This window comes from Sturnus vulgaris, chromosome 10, assembly GCF_052056855.1.
Source record: "Sturnus vulgaris isolate bStuVul1 chromosome 10, bStuVul1.hap1, whole genome shotgun sequence".
NCBI lineage: Eukaryota > Metazoa > Chordata > Aves > Passeriformes > Sturnidae > Sturnus > Sturnus vulgaris.
The window spans coordinates 8,852,027-8,870,441 of record NC_142252.1 but is presented as its reverse complement, the minus strand read 5'-3'; the positions used below and the strand labels follow the sequence as shown (position 1 = coordinate 8,870,441).

General features: G+C 42.8%; 1 protein-coding gene across 12 annotated transcripts in view; it reads left to right on the top strand.

The window, feature by feature from the left end:
• The window catches only part of DOCK10 (dedicator of cytokinesis 10), a 138,257-nt gene extending 120,907 nt beyond the window's left edge, over positions 1 to 17,350 (top strand). For 8 of the 12 annotated variants that reach the window (XM_088170716.1, XM_088170714.1, XM_088170712.1 and 5 more), the window contains exons 46-57: positions 652 to 709; positions 1,037 to 1,135; positions 2,676 to 2,782; positions 3,253 to 3,375; positions 4,241 to 4,354; positions 8,657 to 8,803; positions 9,128 to 9,338; positions 12,074 to 12,264; positions 12,920 to 13,020; positions 13,368 to 13,506; positions 15,424 to 15,499; positions 16,615 to 17,350. In XM_088170716.1, coding sequence (XP_088026842.1) covers positions 652 to 709; positions 1,037 to 1,135; positions 2,676 to 2,782; positions 3,253 to 3,375; positions 4,241 to 4,354; positions 8,657 to 8,803; positions 9,128 to 9,338; positions 12,074 to 12,264; positions 12,920 to 13,020; positions 13,368 to 13,506; positions 15,424 to 15,499; positions 16,615 to 16,682 — 1,434 coding nt within the window. In that variant the 3' untranslated portion in view covers positions 16,683 to 17,350. The other 4 variants (XM_014879549.2, XM_014879553.2, XM_088170717.1 and 1 more) reach the window with 3 other exon arrangements.
• Positions 17,351 to 18,415: the final 1,065 nt, after the last annotated feature.

Sequence of the window (18,415 nt, the reverse complement as noted above, 5' to 3'; positions counted from 1 at the left end):
TCTTCAGGATGAGCTGTTCTGATGAAAAGGGCTTTGGAAGACCAACAACAGTAGTGAGCTAAGAGAATCATACAGTCTCTCTCATGTATTTGAAATCAGAAGAGTGGAGGCTTGAAAACACCTGGAGATGTGATATGCTTATCCCAGCTTGCCTGATCATGAATACCTGATGCATGCTGGAGCAAGACTTGAAAGTGTCTGACAGGGAAGCTGATGGCAGTGTCACTTTGGCACCTCTGCTACAGGCACAGCAGCTGTGGTGTAGAGGTTATGAGCAGTGAGTAACTCACATAAAGGATTTCCTTCTCCCCCACTACAGCATAGGAGAGGAGCTTTGCTTATAATGTGTTGTCATTTTCATCAAAGACTAAATGGGTGATGCGAAATTCCACTGCATAACCCAGGAAGACCTTATTTGTTAAGTCACATTAATGGTTTTCTTGAGAAAATCTATGCATTTACATAAGACACCTTGTGAAATTTACGCTTGAGGACGATTTCACAATTTAATACTTTATTTTCTTAGATTACTTTTGTCTTCCCTTTTCTGCCTCATGATTTGGCAGTGCTGAAAGTATATGCTCTTTATCACATGTATGCTGTAATTCAGGGTACTTTGATGTATTAATGTATGTTGGTCTCTCATTACAGGCTGCTATGTGCTATATTCATATTGCTGCTCTCATTGCAGAGTACCTGAAGAGAAAAGGTAAGAGCAATGTATTCAAAACCAACTGTGTATCTATAAATATTATTGTTCAAAATCATTTTTGGCTATCCTGCTTTCCTTCCTTATATGTAAAGTATTCTTAAAGCAACTTGAATTCTTCCCAAATGTTTTATTTGTAAAATATATCATAAATGCTAGTCTTAGACTGGAACAGTGAAAGTGTGTTTTGTGCAAAGAGGTTTAATTAAATGTTTAGCAAGCTAGTGCTAATAGAGAATGCTTCACTTGATAGTCTGTTGTTATTAAATATGCATGTATTAACACATACCAGTAGCAGTGTACTAATACCATCTTACACTATCATAGGTTACTGGAAAATGGAAAAGATTTGTACCTCACGTATGCTCCTGGAAGATGCTCAAGTCTCTGATAGTAATGTGTTACTAACAACTCACAATGGAGGAAGTGAGTGATCTAACCGTGCCTGTTTGTGGGTCAAATAACCTGATTAGGAGATCAAACTACTGCTTTCCAACTGATCTGGAAAAATATCAACCAAATCAAAACTGTTTCCAAGTGCATGTTGAAGGCTGTTATAGAGAGCAATATCAGAAACATCACAAGTTCCTTTCCTGATGCTCTGTGGCTGGTCTGATGGATTGCTCAGAATGTCTCTGGTTATGGGCTTTTGCAGCAGGAAAATCCCTCTTGGGTCACTTGGTGTTTAGCATGCAAATCCATGTCCAATTCCTTGGCTATCCAAAGCTGGGAGGGCAGGGGGATGGCATTAATATCTGGTTATCCATATGTAACTTAGTATAGATAAAGGATTTTTTTAAATCTATGATACTTATTTTAAAAATAAAATGCAAGCTTATGTTTTTTAATGTTTCTATGCTAATGGTTATTTAGTTTATGAAATCTGTATTTCACAGTAATTCTCAGCATGATATATCTAGCAATTTCCACAAAGAGCAATTTCCAGGGTCAAGAGCAAATATCTGGGAAAGAGAAAATAGTTTTGGAAAGACTATAGTCCTTCAATGCATTCGGAAGTGTCTGTGGACAAGATGAAAAAAATGCATCCTTTGAGAAGGAAGCTTTCTGGAAAGAGAAATAGTTGTGAGACAGTTCAGTGGTAAAAGAGTTGGCCTGAATAAAGATTATAGTAGCTAGAGTGAAGAATTTGGGTGATTTTAAACCTGTAATGGTTTTCAAAACTTGAGAGGGAGAATGGAGGCTCCCATCTCAGTGTGTATGGGTTAGCTTTTTTAATTGAGCCATAGTAGCATCTAAATACTACTTTTAAATTAAGCAAGGGCCTTGCCAGGAGCTTGTCACCTCCCTGTAGTAAAATCCTTGCAGGGCGGACCCTTCCTGATCTGTAAAGTGTGATGCCTGTGCAAGTTGTTTCTGCTGCAACCATGGCACTGAGGTCTCAGCTTAGCAAATACTTGATTTAAGCTCAGTTTTTTTCCTTATGAGTCTTCCCATCCACAGCTGCTGCCACCAGCCAGAGCTTTCTGCAAGGCAGTCCCTTGGCTGGAGGACTGGCCACTGCCAGCATGGGCACAGCATGCCCCAGGGCCACCTCCCCTGGGCTGTGGCAGTCCTGGGGGACTCTGCTCCTGGGACACCTGATGGGTTCCCCAGGTGTGAATTGTGTCACCTCAGCCTGTGAGGGTCATTCCTGTGCACAGAGTGTTGCACGTGGAGCTTTGCAAGGACTGTCAGCACTTACAGCTCAGGAACCAAAATGCCAAAGAGAGGAATAACACTGCATCAGGAAAATGCTATCGTTCCCCTTTGCCTGGAGAAGTGAATTTATATCATTAATGAAAATGTGAAATAGTCTCATAAATTCAATCAGCTCCATTTATGCTTTTCATTACTTGGGCTGTGAAAGAAATGAACTCATCAGCTCTGTTTTAATGGCATCCAGTAACTTCTTGAAGTATCTGGTCATTCAGTCATTAATAGCCTTTCTTATGACTTGCACTTCAAGGCTTATTTTCCATGGGATGGCCTGCTTTTCTGAGCATTACCCCCAACATTAAAGAAGAAGGTGCTATGAAGGAAGACTCTGGGATGCAAGATACTCCCTATAATGAGGTCAGCAACATTAACATTTACATATCTCTTCTGTATTAACAGTGTGTTATTTCTAGTGGAATCCCTTGCATGTTACAACAAATTACAGTGAGTGTACTCAGGCAGTGTTAAAAGGCATACAGCTTTTGAGTGAAATGTCACAGCTGTTGCAGTGGTGTTTAGCTAAGGAGAACATAAAGTACTAGAGCTGAAAGTCAGGGCTGGGAGAAGCCCATGAAGCAAACCCATTCTTCTGCATGTGATGTCAACTATTCAAGTATTTTCATCTTACTGTTATTTCAGGGGTTTTTTTGTCTAAATAAAAGCTGGGTCACCAGTACCTGATTAAACACTGTGTAATTGCAATAAACCTTAATATAGACGTTCCAGAATAAAAATTAAGTAGCGGGTGTGTGCTTTTGCTGCATTGCTATTAATTAAATGCCACCAGCTGTCAAGTTACTGAACTATTTGCATTTCTGAAATTGCAGAATATTCTCGTGGAACAGCTGGAGTTGTGTGTTGAGTACCTCTGGAAGTCTGAGAGATATGAGCTTATTGCTGAGGTTAACAAGCCTATCATTGCTGTTTTTGAAAAGCAGAGGGACTTTAAAGTAAGTGGGTGTTTGGTTTGGGTCTGTTTAATTATTCTAAGGCAACAGTAAAGATCAAAACTTTAAGGGAGAAAAATGTGCTTTCTTTAAAAGGAATGTTTTCTTTCTTCCTGTCTGTAATTTCTCCTTTTAATGTTTTGTACTGTGAGAAAATAAAAAACGTTGGTGTCTTCCCTGCCTCTTTTCAGCATCAGTGCAACAGTAAATGTAAAAGGATTTCAAACAAACCTCTTGTCTTTAGCCAGTGGATATGATTTTTTACATGGGTTTTAAACCAAGAGCACATTTGCATTGTATTGAAGTTTAGAAAATGCTGGTAAATTGTGTGATTTCTTCATAATTTCAGGGTTTCTTAGTTTGTTATTTACTTGGTGATTCCAGTACATAATGGATAGCCAGATGATAACCTCATTTACTGGGTTTAAATTAAGAGTTGCAAAGTGATGGGTAGCAATAAGCTGAAATTTTGGTTTTCTCTCCTGAGAAAGTGCTGTTTAGTGCTAACTGAGGAAAGCATGTCCCTGTGGGGTTGGGAGCTGATTGGAGTTATTGGCACCTTGTTCTCACCTGCTCAAACAACATTTGGGTTCTCTGACCTCTTACTAGGTCAGCAGCACTGTCTGGTGGTGGGATGATGCTCTGTACACAAAGGCTCCACTGCCACTAAACTCCTCAGAAGATGACAGAAACCTTGCAATGACTCTTTAGAGACTGCTAAAGGTTAAACTCTTCCCTTAGCACAAGAACCATCTTTGCAGAGCTTTGGGAACCCAAGGCAAGCCGTGGTTGTGCAGAGCTGTGGTGGCGTTTCCCAAGGTGCTGGCATGGCCTCACCTGCCCTCCCTCTGCCTGTTTGTCCTTGCAGAGACTCTCTGACCTGTACTATGACATCCACCGCTCCTACCTGAAGGTTGCAGAAGTTGTGAACTCTGAGAAGAGACTCTTTGGGCGTTATTACCGGGTGGCATTTTATGGGCAGGTAAGTGAACTTGGGGTCTTTTGTGTCCACAGTCAGATTTCAGACCTGTTTGTGATATAATTCAGGGAAGCACTTGCTGATAACCACAGGGTAAAAGCTGCCTCATGGATCAGACTCCCAGCAGGATTTTGGTCAGGAGACAGCTTTGTTGCCTCTGTGTAAACCACTGCTGTAGATTTAGTGGTGTATTAGAGAGCAGACTTCTGTGCTAGCTTTAGTTCTTGACTTCATAAAGCAAAGCTGAGACTGAGGTGGGGCAGGATTTTTCAAACTACAACATAAATAGAACCAGATAAGGCATCTTTGATGTATGGACTCTTCTCTAATAGATCTTAAAGCAGAGCAGTATGCAGTAGATGCTTTGTTGTGTTTTTCACTGACTCTGCCTTCTGCTTCCAGGCCACCTCTGATTCTGTGCAATGTACTGTAGAATAGCATTACTCCCTCTGCTGTGCTTCAGCACCCTTGAAGCATTATTTTGTGTTTTCTTCTACCACAAACCAGTGTAGCAATCCAGCATGTTCCTTTTAGTCCTCATTTTGGCAAGCGTAAAATTTCCTGTGCTCTAAAATATAAAGTGTGTAAACAACAGATTGATGTGAATCATTCTGTTTGCTAATTAGATTTTAATGCAGAAATTTGCTCTTTTCTCCTTTTGATCTTATTCAAGGCTGTGGTAAGTCTAGTTCTGTTGCATGTTTTGTTTAATTCTCCTTACACATCCTTCATCCTTCCCTCTACTGTTACTTAACATTAATTTTCCTGTGCTCTTGATTCTTTGGTTCATGGCAGATGAAATAACGTTGCTGCATTCATTGTTGCATCCTACAAACTAACTTTTATTTGTTCAGTTACCTGAATTACTGAGCTGTATCTGTCATCATGTTGTGTGTGCACTGTGGGGTCCAATGCTGCTTCATCTCATCTCAGTGGAAGTTCCTCCCAGCTTCACTGGGAGTGGGATTGGACCCTCTCTGTTGAAAGTCTTGGGGGGTAGCATTAAGGCTGTTTGAATGCAAGCCTGCTTTCCTGGCCTGCCCAGCAGCTCCCAAGTGAAGGGCTGTTGTGTCAGTCTGAGGTCGATGGCAGTGGTCACTGGAGCACTCTGGGCAGGCCATGGCCATGGTCCTGGCAGTCCCTTGTAGGAGCAAGAAATGAGAATTCAGAGGGGAATGGCAGCTCCTGGCTCTCAGATCTCTCAGATTAGCAAAGCTGAACTTGACAAATTCAAGGAGGAAGTGACCTGCACCTGAGGAAGGGCAGAGTTTTCCTTATGCCTGGCCTTCCTCAAACTGGGAGCAGCACAGGGCAAAACAGGGCTCTCGTACTTGCAGCCTCTGGCCAGCATTGTCCCAGAGCCAGTGGCTCTCCCACTGGGTAATTTAGCTGCAGCACTTCTGCTGAACTGGGTTAGCATCTCTGTAAAAGTGCAATGACTTCCAGGTGCCAGTGCCACAAGGACAACTTCATTTAAACAGCTTTAGTGCTCTAAAGGGTATGACTTTGTCATAGCTGTGTCTTCCTCTCTTTGTTCCCCCCAGCCACTGGGCTCTAAAGGCAGCAAGCACTGCTTTCTCCTTGCCCTTTGCAGGAGAGATGTGATGTGGCTGCTGTTCCTTAACTGAAACAAAAGCTGCAGAGAAGGCAGATTAAAGAACTAAAGAATAATGTTAATGCTGGGAGGGAGAATTTTGGGGGTTCTTAGTGGAGAAAGATGATCTTCAGCTGCACCTGAAAACTGTTCTTCATGCAAAGTCAGAGGCACTATTTGGTTACTGCATTGCTGCAGGGACCTGTGCAAGGATGGTTTGAATTAATGTGATCCTCAGGGAGGACACAGTCATCTGTTTTCACCAGCAAGATTTGTTTGCCAGCTCGGGGAGCCAGATCTCATGGCAGCTGCTGTTTTAGACTGCACATTCTGTTAAAGGCCTTTGGTGACAATATCTCATTGCACCCCCAAGTGACCACACTAGCCAGTGCATATGAGTTTACTCATAGATGAGCGTTTGAGAAGTCAGTGTCTTTCCTGAATTAAGAGCCAAAATAAAATCCTGTTAAATATAGTGAATAGCTGGGAACTCATATTGTGCTGATAAGCAGAGACATTCAAGACCTGTTTTTCAGAGCAGTGTCAGGTAAAGATAGAGCTGAGGGTTTGTTCTCCTGTGTGTACAAGAAGCTGGAGAAGTTGGAGGGCAAAGTTTCACAGAGATCACAATCACTTACTGTGGGATGAGACAGGGAAAGAACCACTAGATGCCAATTTCTGGCAGGTCAGGCAGAAGGCTTTACCTCACCTTTCAACAAAGGGCAGAGAAGGGTCTGATGTACTGTGAGCTCCAAGGCTGTCTGGAGGTGTGTGAGGATGAGGAAGGTCCTTATCACTTATCAGAACTGTCACAGTGATAGGCTTTGGTCACAGTTTGTCTCTCTGAACATCAGACCTCAGTGTTCAGGAGGTCATCTGCCTTCCATCACCATCAGCTGCTCCTTGTAATAATTTTCATCTGTGAGGCTGTGTTATCCTTGCAGGACCAAACCAGCCAGGATGAAAATAATCCAGGGATATGCATCGATAATGTGACCTTGGCTGCTTAATATTTTAAAATCCTGAAATTGGAGGATATTTGGCTTCTGAAAAGTATTTAATCTTACTTTTAATAGTCTTTGCCAGACATATAGCATATGGCAGACATGATTATTTATAGCTCACAGTTAACTTCTGCTTGTCACTTGTCAGTTGAAATACTGTAGGGAATATGTACTTAAATGATGTCTCTTGCATTAGAGATAAGACTAAATCTGTTAGTGGTTTGTTTTCAGGTATTTTTTTTAAGTAAAACGATTAACAGAGATATCATCTCAGTGTGCTATGCAGCGTCAACAGAGATTTGGCACTTCCATATAAACACTGTGTTCCAGCATGCAGACACACACAGAATCAGGGTTTAAGAGCATAAACTATATTCTAGCTTGCTATGTGATTAATTTGGAAAACATGAGGGGTTTTGTTGAAAACACTGAATAGTAACAGAAAGCAGATGTCTTTTGACAGAAACAGTTCAGAGTAGTATGTTTAAGTGTGATTGCATCAAACTAATGAAGTTTTCCCACATAAAGCAGTTTTGCTTCAGTGGAAACAAGATCAGAAACCAGATTATGATCCTGTAGATATTTTCTCAGTGTAATCAGTAGGAAGTCAGTTGCTTGCCCAGCTCAGCAGATGTTTGTAGGAGTCAACTTTAGAGCTGTACATTTTTTTCTCCAATTACCTGCGAAGTTCTTCACATGCCCATGGAATTTAATTGATAATATTGTTAAAAATCATGTAATGTTAGAAGGTCACTGTGAGGCTGAAGAAGATGCTGTCAGATAAGCTGCTGTTGCAGCTATTACTTATTGGTTTCCAGTAATGCCCACACTGGAACACTGATATACGTGTTCTTCTTGTAGCAGTTGTGTCTCACCTGCAGGTGATGCAATGCTCTATTAATTTTCAGAGGTTGGCATTTCTTCTGAAGCCTGGCAGATTCATGTTCAGCTCTTCAGTGGACCCTTTAATTAAAGCTCTGCCAAGTCCATGCAGTGTATTAAATAATGACCTTAACAAGACTGTACCTTTTTTATAAAGGAACACATTCTGTATGTCTTGTTTTGGTTTTCCTTTTCTTTTCAAAAGTGCATAATTTGCTAATTGTCTCTGGAAGTGCTGCAATTCTACATGGCCTTTCAAGGTGCCCAGCAGTTTCTCTTCAGCTGCCCTGAGGAGATGCAGGTTGTTCCCAAGTGCTCCCCATGCCATGGCCATGGGCAGCAGTGCCCAGCCTGTGCCTGCACACATGGCTCCCAGAGGATGCACTGGAGGTGATGTGCTGCACACAACTCAGCTGGGCTCAATGTCCAGCAGACAGCTGTTAATTGAACCAAATTATTAAGATTTAAAGAATTTTTAATGTTTTTAATCCATGAGGTTTTTTTCATCATACATACATCAGCAGTTTCAAGGAAGCCCTTTAACTCTTCAAGCAGCTTGGTCTCTTAAGTGAATGAATGTGTAGGCATTTTTTCGTGGGTAACTTTGCAGAATGAAGACCAGTATAAACACTGACCTCTAGGCACATGTTTGCTAGGAGTGGACAGAGGTAATATTTTAACTTAGGTGCTGGAAGTGGTGTGCTGGATGCTCTGGTGGGTATACAGGCAACCTTGATTCCTGATGCAAGAACCTCATTTAGGTTTTGCCCTGCCTGTCATGTTCACTGTATCATTCACTGTATCCTTTTGTTTCTTTCCAAACAGGGCTTTTTTGAAGAGGAGGAAGGTAAAGAGTATATCTATAAAGAGCCCAAGTTAACTGGCTTGTCTGAGATCTCTCAAAGGCTGATGAAACTTTATGCAGACAAGTTTGGAATAGATAATGTGAAGATCATCCAGGATTCCAACAAGGTATGAAAGACATGAGGTTTTGCACAAGGGAGAGTAATGAATGCATGGTGCAAGAGGGGCAGGCAGATGTTTGCTGCAGTGCAGAAGCAGGTTCTTTTCTGTCTCATTTAGCTTTCATCTGTTTCTGCCCATGGATATAGTCAAAGGTCCCACTCTTCTTAGGGAGATTTTGGTCAAATACCATTGTATCCATCCATGATCTGAGTATTACATTTGGAAGTCTCAGTTTTCATCAGTATGGCTATAAATAAATAAATACATCAAAAATGTAATGGACGCCTTGGGAGCTCATCACACGTAGCATAACTTTATTCTGTTTGCCAGGTGAACCCCAAAGACCTGGATCCCAAATACGCCTACATCCAGGTGACCTATGTGACACCTTTCTTTGAGGAGAAGGAGGCCGAGGATCGGAAGACTGACTTTGAAATGCACCACAACATCAACCGCTTCGTGTTCGAGACGCCCTTCACGCTCTCGGGGAAGAAGCACGGGGGCGTGGAGGAGCAGTGCAAGCGACGCACGATCCTCACCAGTACGTGTGCCTGCCTGCTCCCCTGCTCCCAGCTCAGCCCAGAAGGGCAGGTCGAGTGCCAGGTGTCCATCAGTCGCTTGTGCAGGATGATAACTCGTCTTTTCACTGTGTGTGTGTTGGCCGTGTGCTTCCTTACACGCCTGCTGACCATCTTAGGATAGTTATTTCCATTCAGCTGCTTTATTTTTCCTTATAATTGACATCTTAACTGTTCTTGCAGTGATGTAACTTGGGAGTGGTTCTGCTGCAGGCAGCTTAGCACTCAGAACCATTCTCTTTTCATAATAAACAATTGAAAGAAAAAGCCAAGTAGGATGTCTGCTCTGTTAAGAGTAAAAATTGCAGATACTCCCATTTTGAACAAAAATTTCTAAGATACATTAAGTAGAAATTTTTTTTAAGCTAGAGGTAAGATTTCAATCAGTGTTTTAAGGCAGGAATGTCAGGAGCACTAGATATGTCTTCTCTTAATGAGTCATATTAAACTGAAGTTTTTAGCTCCTTATCATGATTGAAATCGCTCTTTAAAAAAGCCTCCTTTGTGAGACTACTGCTGAAACTTGACATGTCTGAATTTTGATGTATGAGGAACTGTCTGAGATGGAGGCGTTGTTCTCATGGGCAGCTGTGGGCAGAGAGGCTGATTTCACAGCCAAGGCTCCCAAGTGGCACAAAATCCAGTTCCCTATCAACTTCAGTGCATCTGCTTCCCCCGAAGGACAAAGTGAAAAAAACTGCTTACAGTGCAAGCATAGTCACCTAAAAGTTTTCTTCTGGCAAGTCAGGAAGGAGGCACTGATATCTGAGGGTGTCTTGTTATATGACACGGCTTTGCTTGTAATAAGAAGAAAGGAGGAATAGCTTGTGTGTGTTTTTTTTAAGTGCTTCTGCAGCAGTAGGTGTTTTGAGATCTGTATTGAAGCAGGTAATTTCACTGACTGGAAAGTGCAGCTGTTATGGTCTGTCTGGCAAAAACAGAGAGGGCTGTTCTTCTGGCAGAATATTTTCCCTGCGTTATTACATGCTGTCAGCAGCTCCCACCGCTCTCAGCCCTGCTCCATCTTTGGCATTCGGTGGGACTTTGATGACCTCCTCTTCTCCCCTCCTTATTGCTTTGGCACCTACCTCACCTCAGTGCTTTTCAGTAAAGGAAGCGTTCTTTTTTTTTTTCTTTTTCCACTCCTGTTTGATAAAGTCATGTGTTTTCATTGGTTTCCTTTGCAAACTTAAGCACTTTTAGTTTGAGAAGAAAGCCAGGCTTCTGGTATGACTGGAGGAGTGGTGAAGTCAGTTGTGCCTGGGTGGCTGGAGTGGCACCTGCCCTGCATCTCTGCTCCAGAGCCTGCTGGGCAGAGGGCGAGTGCAGTCTGGCTGCAGTCCTTGGTTCACTGGCTCTCTGCCATGCCTGGCTCGTGCTTCCAGCTCTGGAAGTCCTGGGTTTCCTGCTCTCCAATGAGACAGACACGCTGTAAACTGGAGCTTATTTAGGTCTGAGCTGACTGGAAGCAGATGCTAGTGGAGAAGGATGTACATGGAGTTTGGGAGACCTTCCAAAGCGTGTAGGGCAATCAGAAAAGTGTTAGCTCAGATCAGACTTAATGCGCCATAACAGCACCTTTGCCAGACTCCCTGAGATCCATGAAAGGCCTCAGCTGAAAGCTATGAGTTCTAAAGGTGAATAATTCCTCTGTCAGCTCCCATAGCAGTATTTAGGTTGAATGTTAAAAGTACCTCTTCACTTCTTTTAGGATGATGTTTTAATAGTAGGTTCATCTGCAGGTGCAGCCTCAGCTGGCAGCTAAGCCCCATGCAGCCAGCCACTCACTGAGTGCCCTCTGGTGGGATGGGGAAAATCAAAAGTGTAAATGTGAAAAAACTCACAGACTGAGATAAAGACAGTTTAATAGGTAAAACAAAAGCTGCACAAACAAGCAAAGCAAAAACAGGAGTTCATTCACTGCTTCCCTGGGAAGGCAGGTGATGGTAACTCCAAGAAAGCAGGGCTCCATTACACGTGACAGTGTCTTGGGAAGACAGACACCACACTCTGAATGTCCCTCCCCTTTTCTCCTCCTTCCCCCAGCTCTGTGTGCTGAACATGACACCATATGGTCTGGAAAATCCCTTGGGTCAGTTGGGGTCAGCTGTCCTGGCTGTGTCCCCCTTGTGCACCCCCAGCCTCCTCTGTGGTGTGTGGGATGAGGAGCAGAAAAGGCCTTGATGCTGTAAGCCCTGCCCAGCAAGAACCAAAACATCCCTGTGCTATCAGCCCTGTACCAGCTTCTGTGAAGAGAATTAACTCTATCCCAGCCAACACCAGCACAGTGAATGATTCCCAGTTCAGCTAAGCTGGAGGCTCCTGCCTCTAATGTAAAGTATGTTTGATGTGATGGCTTGAGCTGTCTGAAGTCCTAAGTTGATGCCTTAAGTCAGAAGAAGAAATTTGTGGATTCTAAAATCTGAGCACTGAGAGCTTTTCGCCTCCTGCATGGGGTAGAGCTTGCTATCAAACACCAATGAGCTCAAAAGGAAATGCTCTTCCAGTGCCAGGTACATCAGAATTCAGTTTGGACCTGCTGTGTCACTTCTGCTCATTCAGTGATTAAAATTTAATTTTTATGGATTACTAAAGAGATTGACAAAGTCAAAAGTTAATACTTTGATTTGATTGTTTTGCTTTCCTAAATACTGTCTTGTTGGGTGAGTTCTCTGATCCATTTCTCTCTGTTGAGCAGCCAGTCACTTGTTTCCCTACGTGAAGAAGCGGATTCAGGTCATAAGCCAAACCAGCACAGAGCTGAACCCCATCGAAGTGGCCATTGATGAGATGTCCAAAAAGGTCTCAGAGCTCAATCAGCTTTGCACCATGGAAGAAGTGGACATGATCCGACTGCAGCTCAAGCTCCAAGGAAGTGTCAGTGTCAAGGTAATGACAATTTGCTGCCTTTATTCTCTTTGTTCAATGCATCCACCTAAATTTTTATTCTGATTTTCATCATTCCAGATATTTTTTGTCTTTGGCATTTCTTGTATTACAGTGCTGTTAGATCCTACTCTAAACACACTAAAGAATGGAAACTTTTCCACTGGAATTGATGACTGCTGGTTTTATATGCTAATTATTTCATTCGAGTCTATGCTAAATAGCATTTAAGACCTTTCCAACAAGGCTGTCACGTATCACTTGAGAATATGGCCCATCACAGGCAGGTGGATTCTTTAAAGGGAGTTTTGCTAGGATTGGCTTTGTCATTTCCTGTTTAAGAAAGTTGAGATTGTGACAGGCATGTGTATTCCTGGTGCTCTCATGGAAATGTCTTCTAACAAACATGTCACTGTCTGGGTGGTCAGTTAGCTGGGCACTTGGAAAGGCCAGCACAGATCTGCAGCTTGTTTGAGGTTGAGCAGATCCTGTTTCCTCAGTAGAACTCCTCAATTTCCATCCTGGTGACAAAAGGAGTGAGGGGATGTTCTTCTCACAGCCTGGGTTGCCTGAGGCCAGTCTCCAAGCCTTGGAACACAAGAGAAACAACAATGAATGGCTTGTTCTCTGTACCTAAGCTGTGTGTTTTTTCACCCAGGTCAATGCTGGACCAATGGCCTATGCTCGAGCTTTTCTTGAAGAGACAAATGCTAAGAGATACCCTGATAATCAAGTTAAGCTTCTGAAGGAAATCTTCAGGTAAACATTATTTTTAGACTTTTCACCCCCCACACTGCACTCTGTATATATAGGACACTCTGCATGGCATAGCCAGGTGAGACATGAAATCAGGCTGATTTGAACCAGCCTAATTTACATCTGCATTTCCCCTATCTTACAAGTCATTCCTAAGAAACATTTACTGCAGTTCTGGGCTACCCTAGTGGAATACATTCCTTTTGATCTGAGAATGAGTTCTGGAATTCCCTTCTAACAAGGTGCAATTTGCAAGGGGGAGCAGAGCATTGTGTGTATATGTACACAGACAGTTTTTCCCATTACTACAAAACTTGTGTCATTGTTTTTTTGTGTTTTGGTGCTTGCAGGCAATTTGCTGAAGCCTGTGGACATGCCCTCGATGTCAACGAGCGCCTTATTAAGGAGGACCAGTTTGAGTATCAGGGAGAGATGAAGTCTCATTACAAGGATATGCTCAGCGAGCTCTCTGTAGTCATGAATGAACAGGTCAGAACGTCTACTTTGGTGCTGGTTGGTGAGGGTGGCTTATTGTGTGTTGTAGTGACAAATGTAGCTGTAGAGCAAAATACTAGAAGTAAAACCTTTCAGTGCAATAGTGACTGAGAAAACAGTTTATTTTTTTGCAGTTTTGGGTTTTGTTTCTTCCCTTCTTTTTTTTTTTTAATAGAAGTATACTCTCTATAGCAAATCTGTTCAACAGAGATCTGTTTTCTGGTTGCCTTGCTACATATTGAAAAGCTGAATGTGAGGCTAAATGCTGACTGGAGTTTAGAGGCATAGAAAGATAGCCTGAAGTAGTGCTTTATGCCTTGCTTGCTTTGTCCTATAGCTGTGATGTATTTAATTAAAACAGTAAATTGCTATTAAGATGGAGCTTATAACCACAGGAGGTATCTTTATTGTTTCTATTTATATTCAGCTTTCAGAGAAAGTTATTTTTCAAATTTTTTTATACTTGAGTACACAGTAAAATAGATGCCACGTATTTTAGCAGCTTCAGAAGGATGAGCATGTATGGATACATTATATGAACACAATCCCAAAATTCTGAATTGGACTGCAGTGCACACTTGCAGCTGTTCTACTGCTGTCCAGGCAGATTTATTTTTTTTCATATTTTCTGTTTCAATTAAATATTGAGCGATTTGCATACTGAAGTGCTAATTAAACCATGTTTAATTATATCTCTGAATGCTTATGGGCAGGCTACCTAAGACTGCATCTAATCAATAGTTCCTCTCAGTTGTGCTGCATTTCCAAGTGCCTGTAGCATCTAAAAGCACTGTTGGTGTAGTTACTTGGTTTAACCACTGGTATCAGTGGTGGCATCTCACAGAAGTGCTTAACTGGCTCTCCACTACCCCATGCTGTATTATTCATCTTCATATATGAGGAGAATAAGGACTGACCTGATTTTTTTGCCCATTGTTGTACTTATGTATTGTACACAAGTATGAATTGAATTGAGTGAGGTTTTTCCTTGGGTGTAAAGCTCCTAATTACTTGGAGGCCTGGTGCCTGCCAGGGGGGAATTGAGCTAAGGGGTGGCTGCAGTTCTGGGAATTGTGCTCCCCTCCTGTTCAGGTGTATAAAGATTTGTGAATCTCAAGCATTCCAGTGATTTTATCATAACTAGTATTTATCACTGTTTTGTTCAGTATGTAAGTGTTAAAGGTATTATTTGTTAATCAATATTCATGCATCTCATGGAAGTTATTTTGGCCATCTAGTCAGTGTGCATAGGCAGCACCATGTGTCTTGTGTGAACTGCTATTTCCCACAAGAATGGAAAATGGATGGTCAGCTCAAACAAGGCACGAGCAGCCCATTAGCTTCAGCATCCATAAAATATTTGGAGGGTTCTGTTAAATGCTCATACCTGTATGTATATCCGTGAGCTCTGAGTTTTCTTCCTACTAAATGATACAAAATTACTTGTACAAAGCAGTGCTAATGTGTAAAGAGTTCATCCAACAAAAGTCAAAATTGTCATCTCTTTTACCAAAATTGCATGCATTTTAAAGTCCACCCTGAAAACAATCTCCCACTTGCAATCCTTTGCGTCAGCCCCATTTTCTGGGCAGTGTGGGGTTTTGAGAAAACTCTACTCCTCTTGCAGTGAACTCATGAACTCCCTGCTTCTGAGTATTTCTGAGTACTTCTGAGAGTATTTCCTCAGAGAAATCACATGCCTTAAACTGTGGCTGAAATATTTGTCTCACAGTTGGAAAGCTTGGGGCTCTCGTGCATCTGTGCTCTGTGCTTTACACCAGTAAGATTTGCCATCTTTCCCATTGCTGTATTCAAGAGAGTTTTGTTTCTCACCTACTGACAGTGACTTTTTCATCACCATATGTTTTTCTCTTTTTTGTTTTTTCTCTTTTTGTTTTTCTTTTCTGACAGCTCTGTCATGGTCCTTGCTTATACAGCTTCTCTTCTTCCCTGTCTAACATTTCCCTCAATACTATAGCCAAAAGTGGTATGTTCATTTTTCTTACATCTATTTTTTTCTTTTAATGTCATATACTTCCTTCACTTGCTGGTTTTTCTGCTGGGTATGTCTGTTCAATATCATCTCTAATGACTCCCTTCTCAGGGAGTTTAAAAAAAGATTCAAGGTATATGTGTGATGTGTTGTCCATGAGCAGTCTTGGAAGGCATGTTTATTAGGGTCCTAGTTGTGAACTTTGGGGAGGCCAGTGAGGCAGCTCGGCAGGAGCCCCTAAAGCAAAAGCAAGTGCCAACAGTAGCAAAAGTGGCTGCCAGGGTGTGCCCAAGTCCCAGTGCTGTTCCTGCAGCCCATGGTGTGAGAGCAGCTCCTTCCCAGAGCTGTGTGTGCTCGTGTCTGCAGAATGACAGCTGAGGTGTGGCTGCCCTGCAGCCCTGGCCAAGCTGGGCTTGATGGTGTAGGGCTCCAGCTGGAGCTTTGTCAAGGGGAGAGGTTTCTCTTCCACTGCTGGTGCTGTGTGGTCAGTGGGGTGGCCCTGTCTCTGCTGTGAGTGCTTCAACAAAGCATGGAGGAAGACAGGTTTTCAGTCTGCTTTTATAGAAGTAAGTAGGAAAAAAGAGTTATTACTAAGGCTAGAAGAGCTTATTCAGGAAAAAGATCTTCCTTTTTGCTGAAGGCCACCATAGGACAGGGCAGAGCTTTTGCCACTGCTGCTCAACAGCAGCTCAGCCTGGCACTCGGTCCCAGCCCTGCTGCCCGTGTGTGCAGCTCTGGGAGGCTGCTGCATCCCCAAATGACAGCCTGGGCAGAGCCTGTCTGTGCCATGGGCAGGGGCTGCTAATGTGGGGGTCTGTGAGTTTGTTAAGTGAAGGGGACTTCTGTGAGAGTGGAGCAGCTCAGGGAACCCCATGGAGCTTGGCAGAAGCCAGCCCAGCCCATTTTACCCCGGACTCAGAGGGTACCATCCCTGTCCCTGCAGCCCCCATTTACCAGGGAAAGGTCCTTTTCCTCTCTCAGATCCTTGGCATCATTGTGTAACAATTTAAAAATGGGAGATCCTTGGTTAGACAACAGGCACTTCAGACACCAAATTATTCACATCTCTCTCACTGTTGCTTCTTTTTTTTTTTTCTCTCTCTGAAAAGATTGCTTACAAGGAGGACTCAGCAAAACATGCAGGGATGGAGCGCACGTATTCCCGAGTCATCCATAGAGCCAGCTCCTCTGTGCCAGCAGCAGCCACTCCAGCAAACCCCGATGTCTGACTGCAGTGTGGGGAGCATATGGCCTCAGGAAGAGCTGGTGTCTGGGGTGGGGTTTGTTCTTTGTTGTTTAGGGTATTTTTTCCTTTCAGATTAATAGTACTGAAAATTAAGTTGGTGGACAATACCAGAAAAAGGATTTGAAGGTTAAGATTTTAATTTATTGGAAGTCTTCACAGTGTTATTTTTAAAAATGCAAGCTTGAGAATTTTTTTTGCCTGCCCCAATATTTGCACATTCCCTCTTTTTTTTCCCTTTTATTCTTTTCTGTTGTCAATTTTTGGTTTTGAGCAGCCTTTATTAAGCCAGGCTGATTACAAAATTCCCGTTGAACAGATAGATACGCAGCAAACCCTAAGTTTGCTATAAATTATAATATATCTAATACTAAGTCCTAGTATACATATATTTTAAAGGTCAGAGTGGATGTTTTATAACATTTAAGCATATTGCAATTGTAAATAGAAGATGTGTAAAATATGTCATTTTTACAAAATTTTAAAAAATATCTTTTTAGTTAATTATGACAGTACTAAGAATATGGATAACATTTCAGTTACCATTATATTAAAATATTTGTGTATGTGTATAAAAGCGTCCATAAAATTTTCTCTTTGAAGGTCTGTGCATTGGTTCATTCCTATGACAGCACTCTGGAGTGGTGGAGGTCAGGATGCCTCCTGCATCCTGACTGTTAGTCGTGCTGTGGATGCTCATGGAGACACTTATGACATCTGCAGAACGTGGCTTTGGGTTCTCTCCATGGCTTCACACTGAAGTCACCCTGGGAAGCAAGTTTGGTGTAGTTTTCTGCTTGAGGCCAAGAAAACTCAAATTTTCCTTTGAAAGTCAAAGTCATAGTCCCAGATTTTGCCCAGGGCACATTGGGAAACCACGTGGCTTTAGTAAGATGTGTTTCAGTTTCTGCATCATGTGGGGATAAGGTGGAGTGGTTGTGCCAGTTCTTAGGAGTTCCCTTTAACCTCAGGAGTTCCCACACTCCTTCATATTTATTCACAGCAAATCCCTGCTTGCAGCAGTCCCTGCTCATAGTACCTGTGTGTTACAATTCTTCTTTCCTGTGCACGCAGTCCCCACAATTCTGCTAAGCTGTTGTTTTTTTCTATTTAGCTCATTTTCCCTGGAGAAGCTCTGGTGATTCCCCTGAAGCCTACACAGGTTTGTTCAGGGCAGAAGCTAGCACTCTATCTTTCTACCTGGGGGTACCAGGAAGAATTTTCCGGTTTTTTTTGCCCTATTCTGCCCTCCTGTCTCTTCTCATAACAACCCAAGTACACAACTGGTGCATCTCAGCTGGAGCTGTAGCCTGGCCCTGCAGGCCAGAGCCAAGGGTGGCTCTGAATTCTTCCCTTCTCTGTGTGCAAGGGAGAGGTGCCATGCCCCAGCCTCTACCTGCCTGTAAGTGCTGCCAGCACCTGCTGCTGTCTCACTCAGCACATCAGGAGTTTTCCAGAATTCTTGGCCAAGGTTTGGAAACCCCCCCAATGTCCTTGCCTGATGGGGGAAGGAGGGGAGGGTTTGGGATGTCCCTCCTCCAGTATCAGTGCAGCAAGGGTGACCCACACCTGGGGCTTGGAAAGAGCCCAAATCCTCACCTGGGCCCTGCACAGCAGCATCAACCACACAGCTGGGCAGGAGCTGAGCCCTCCTCATCCTCACCTCG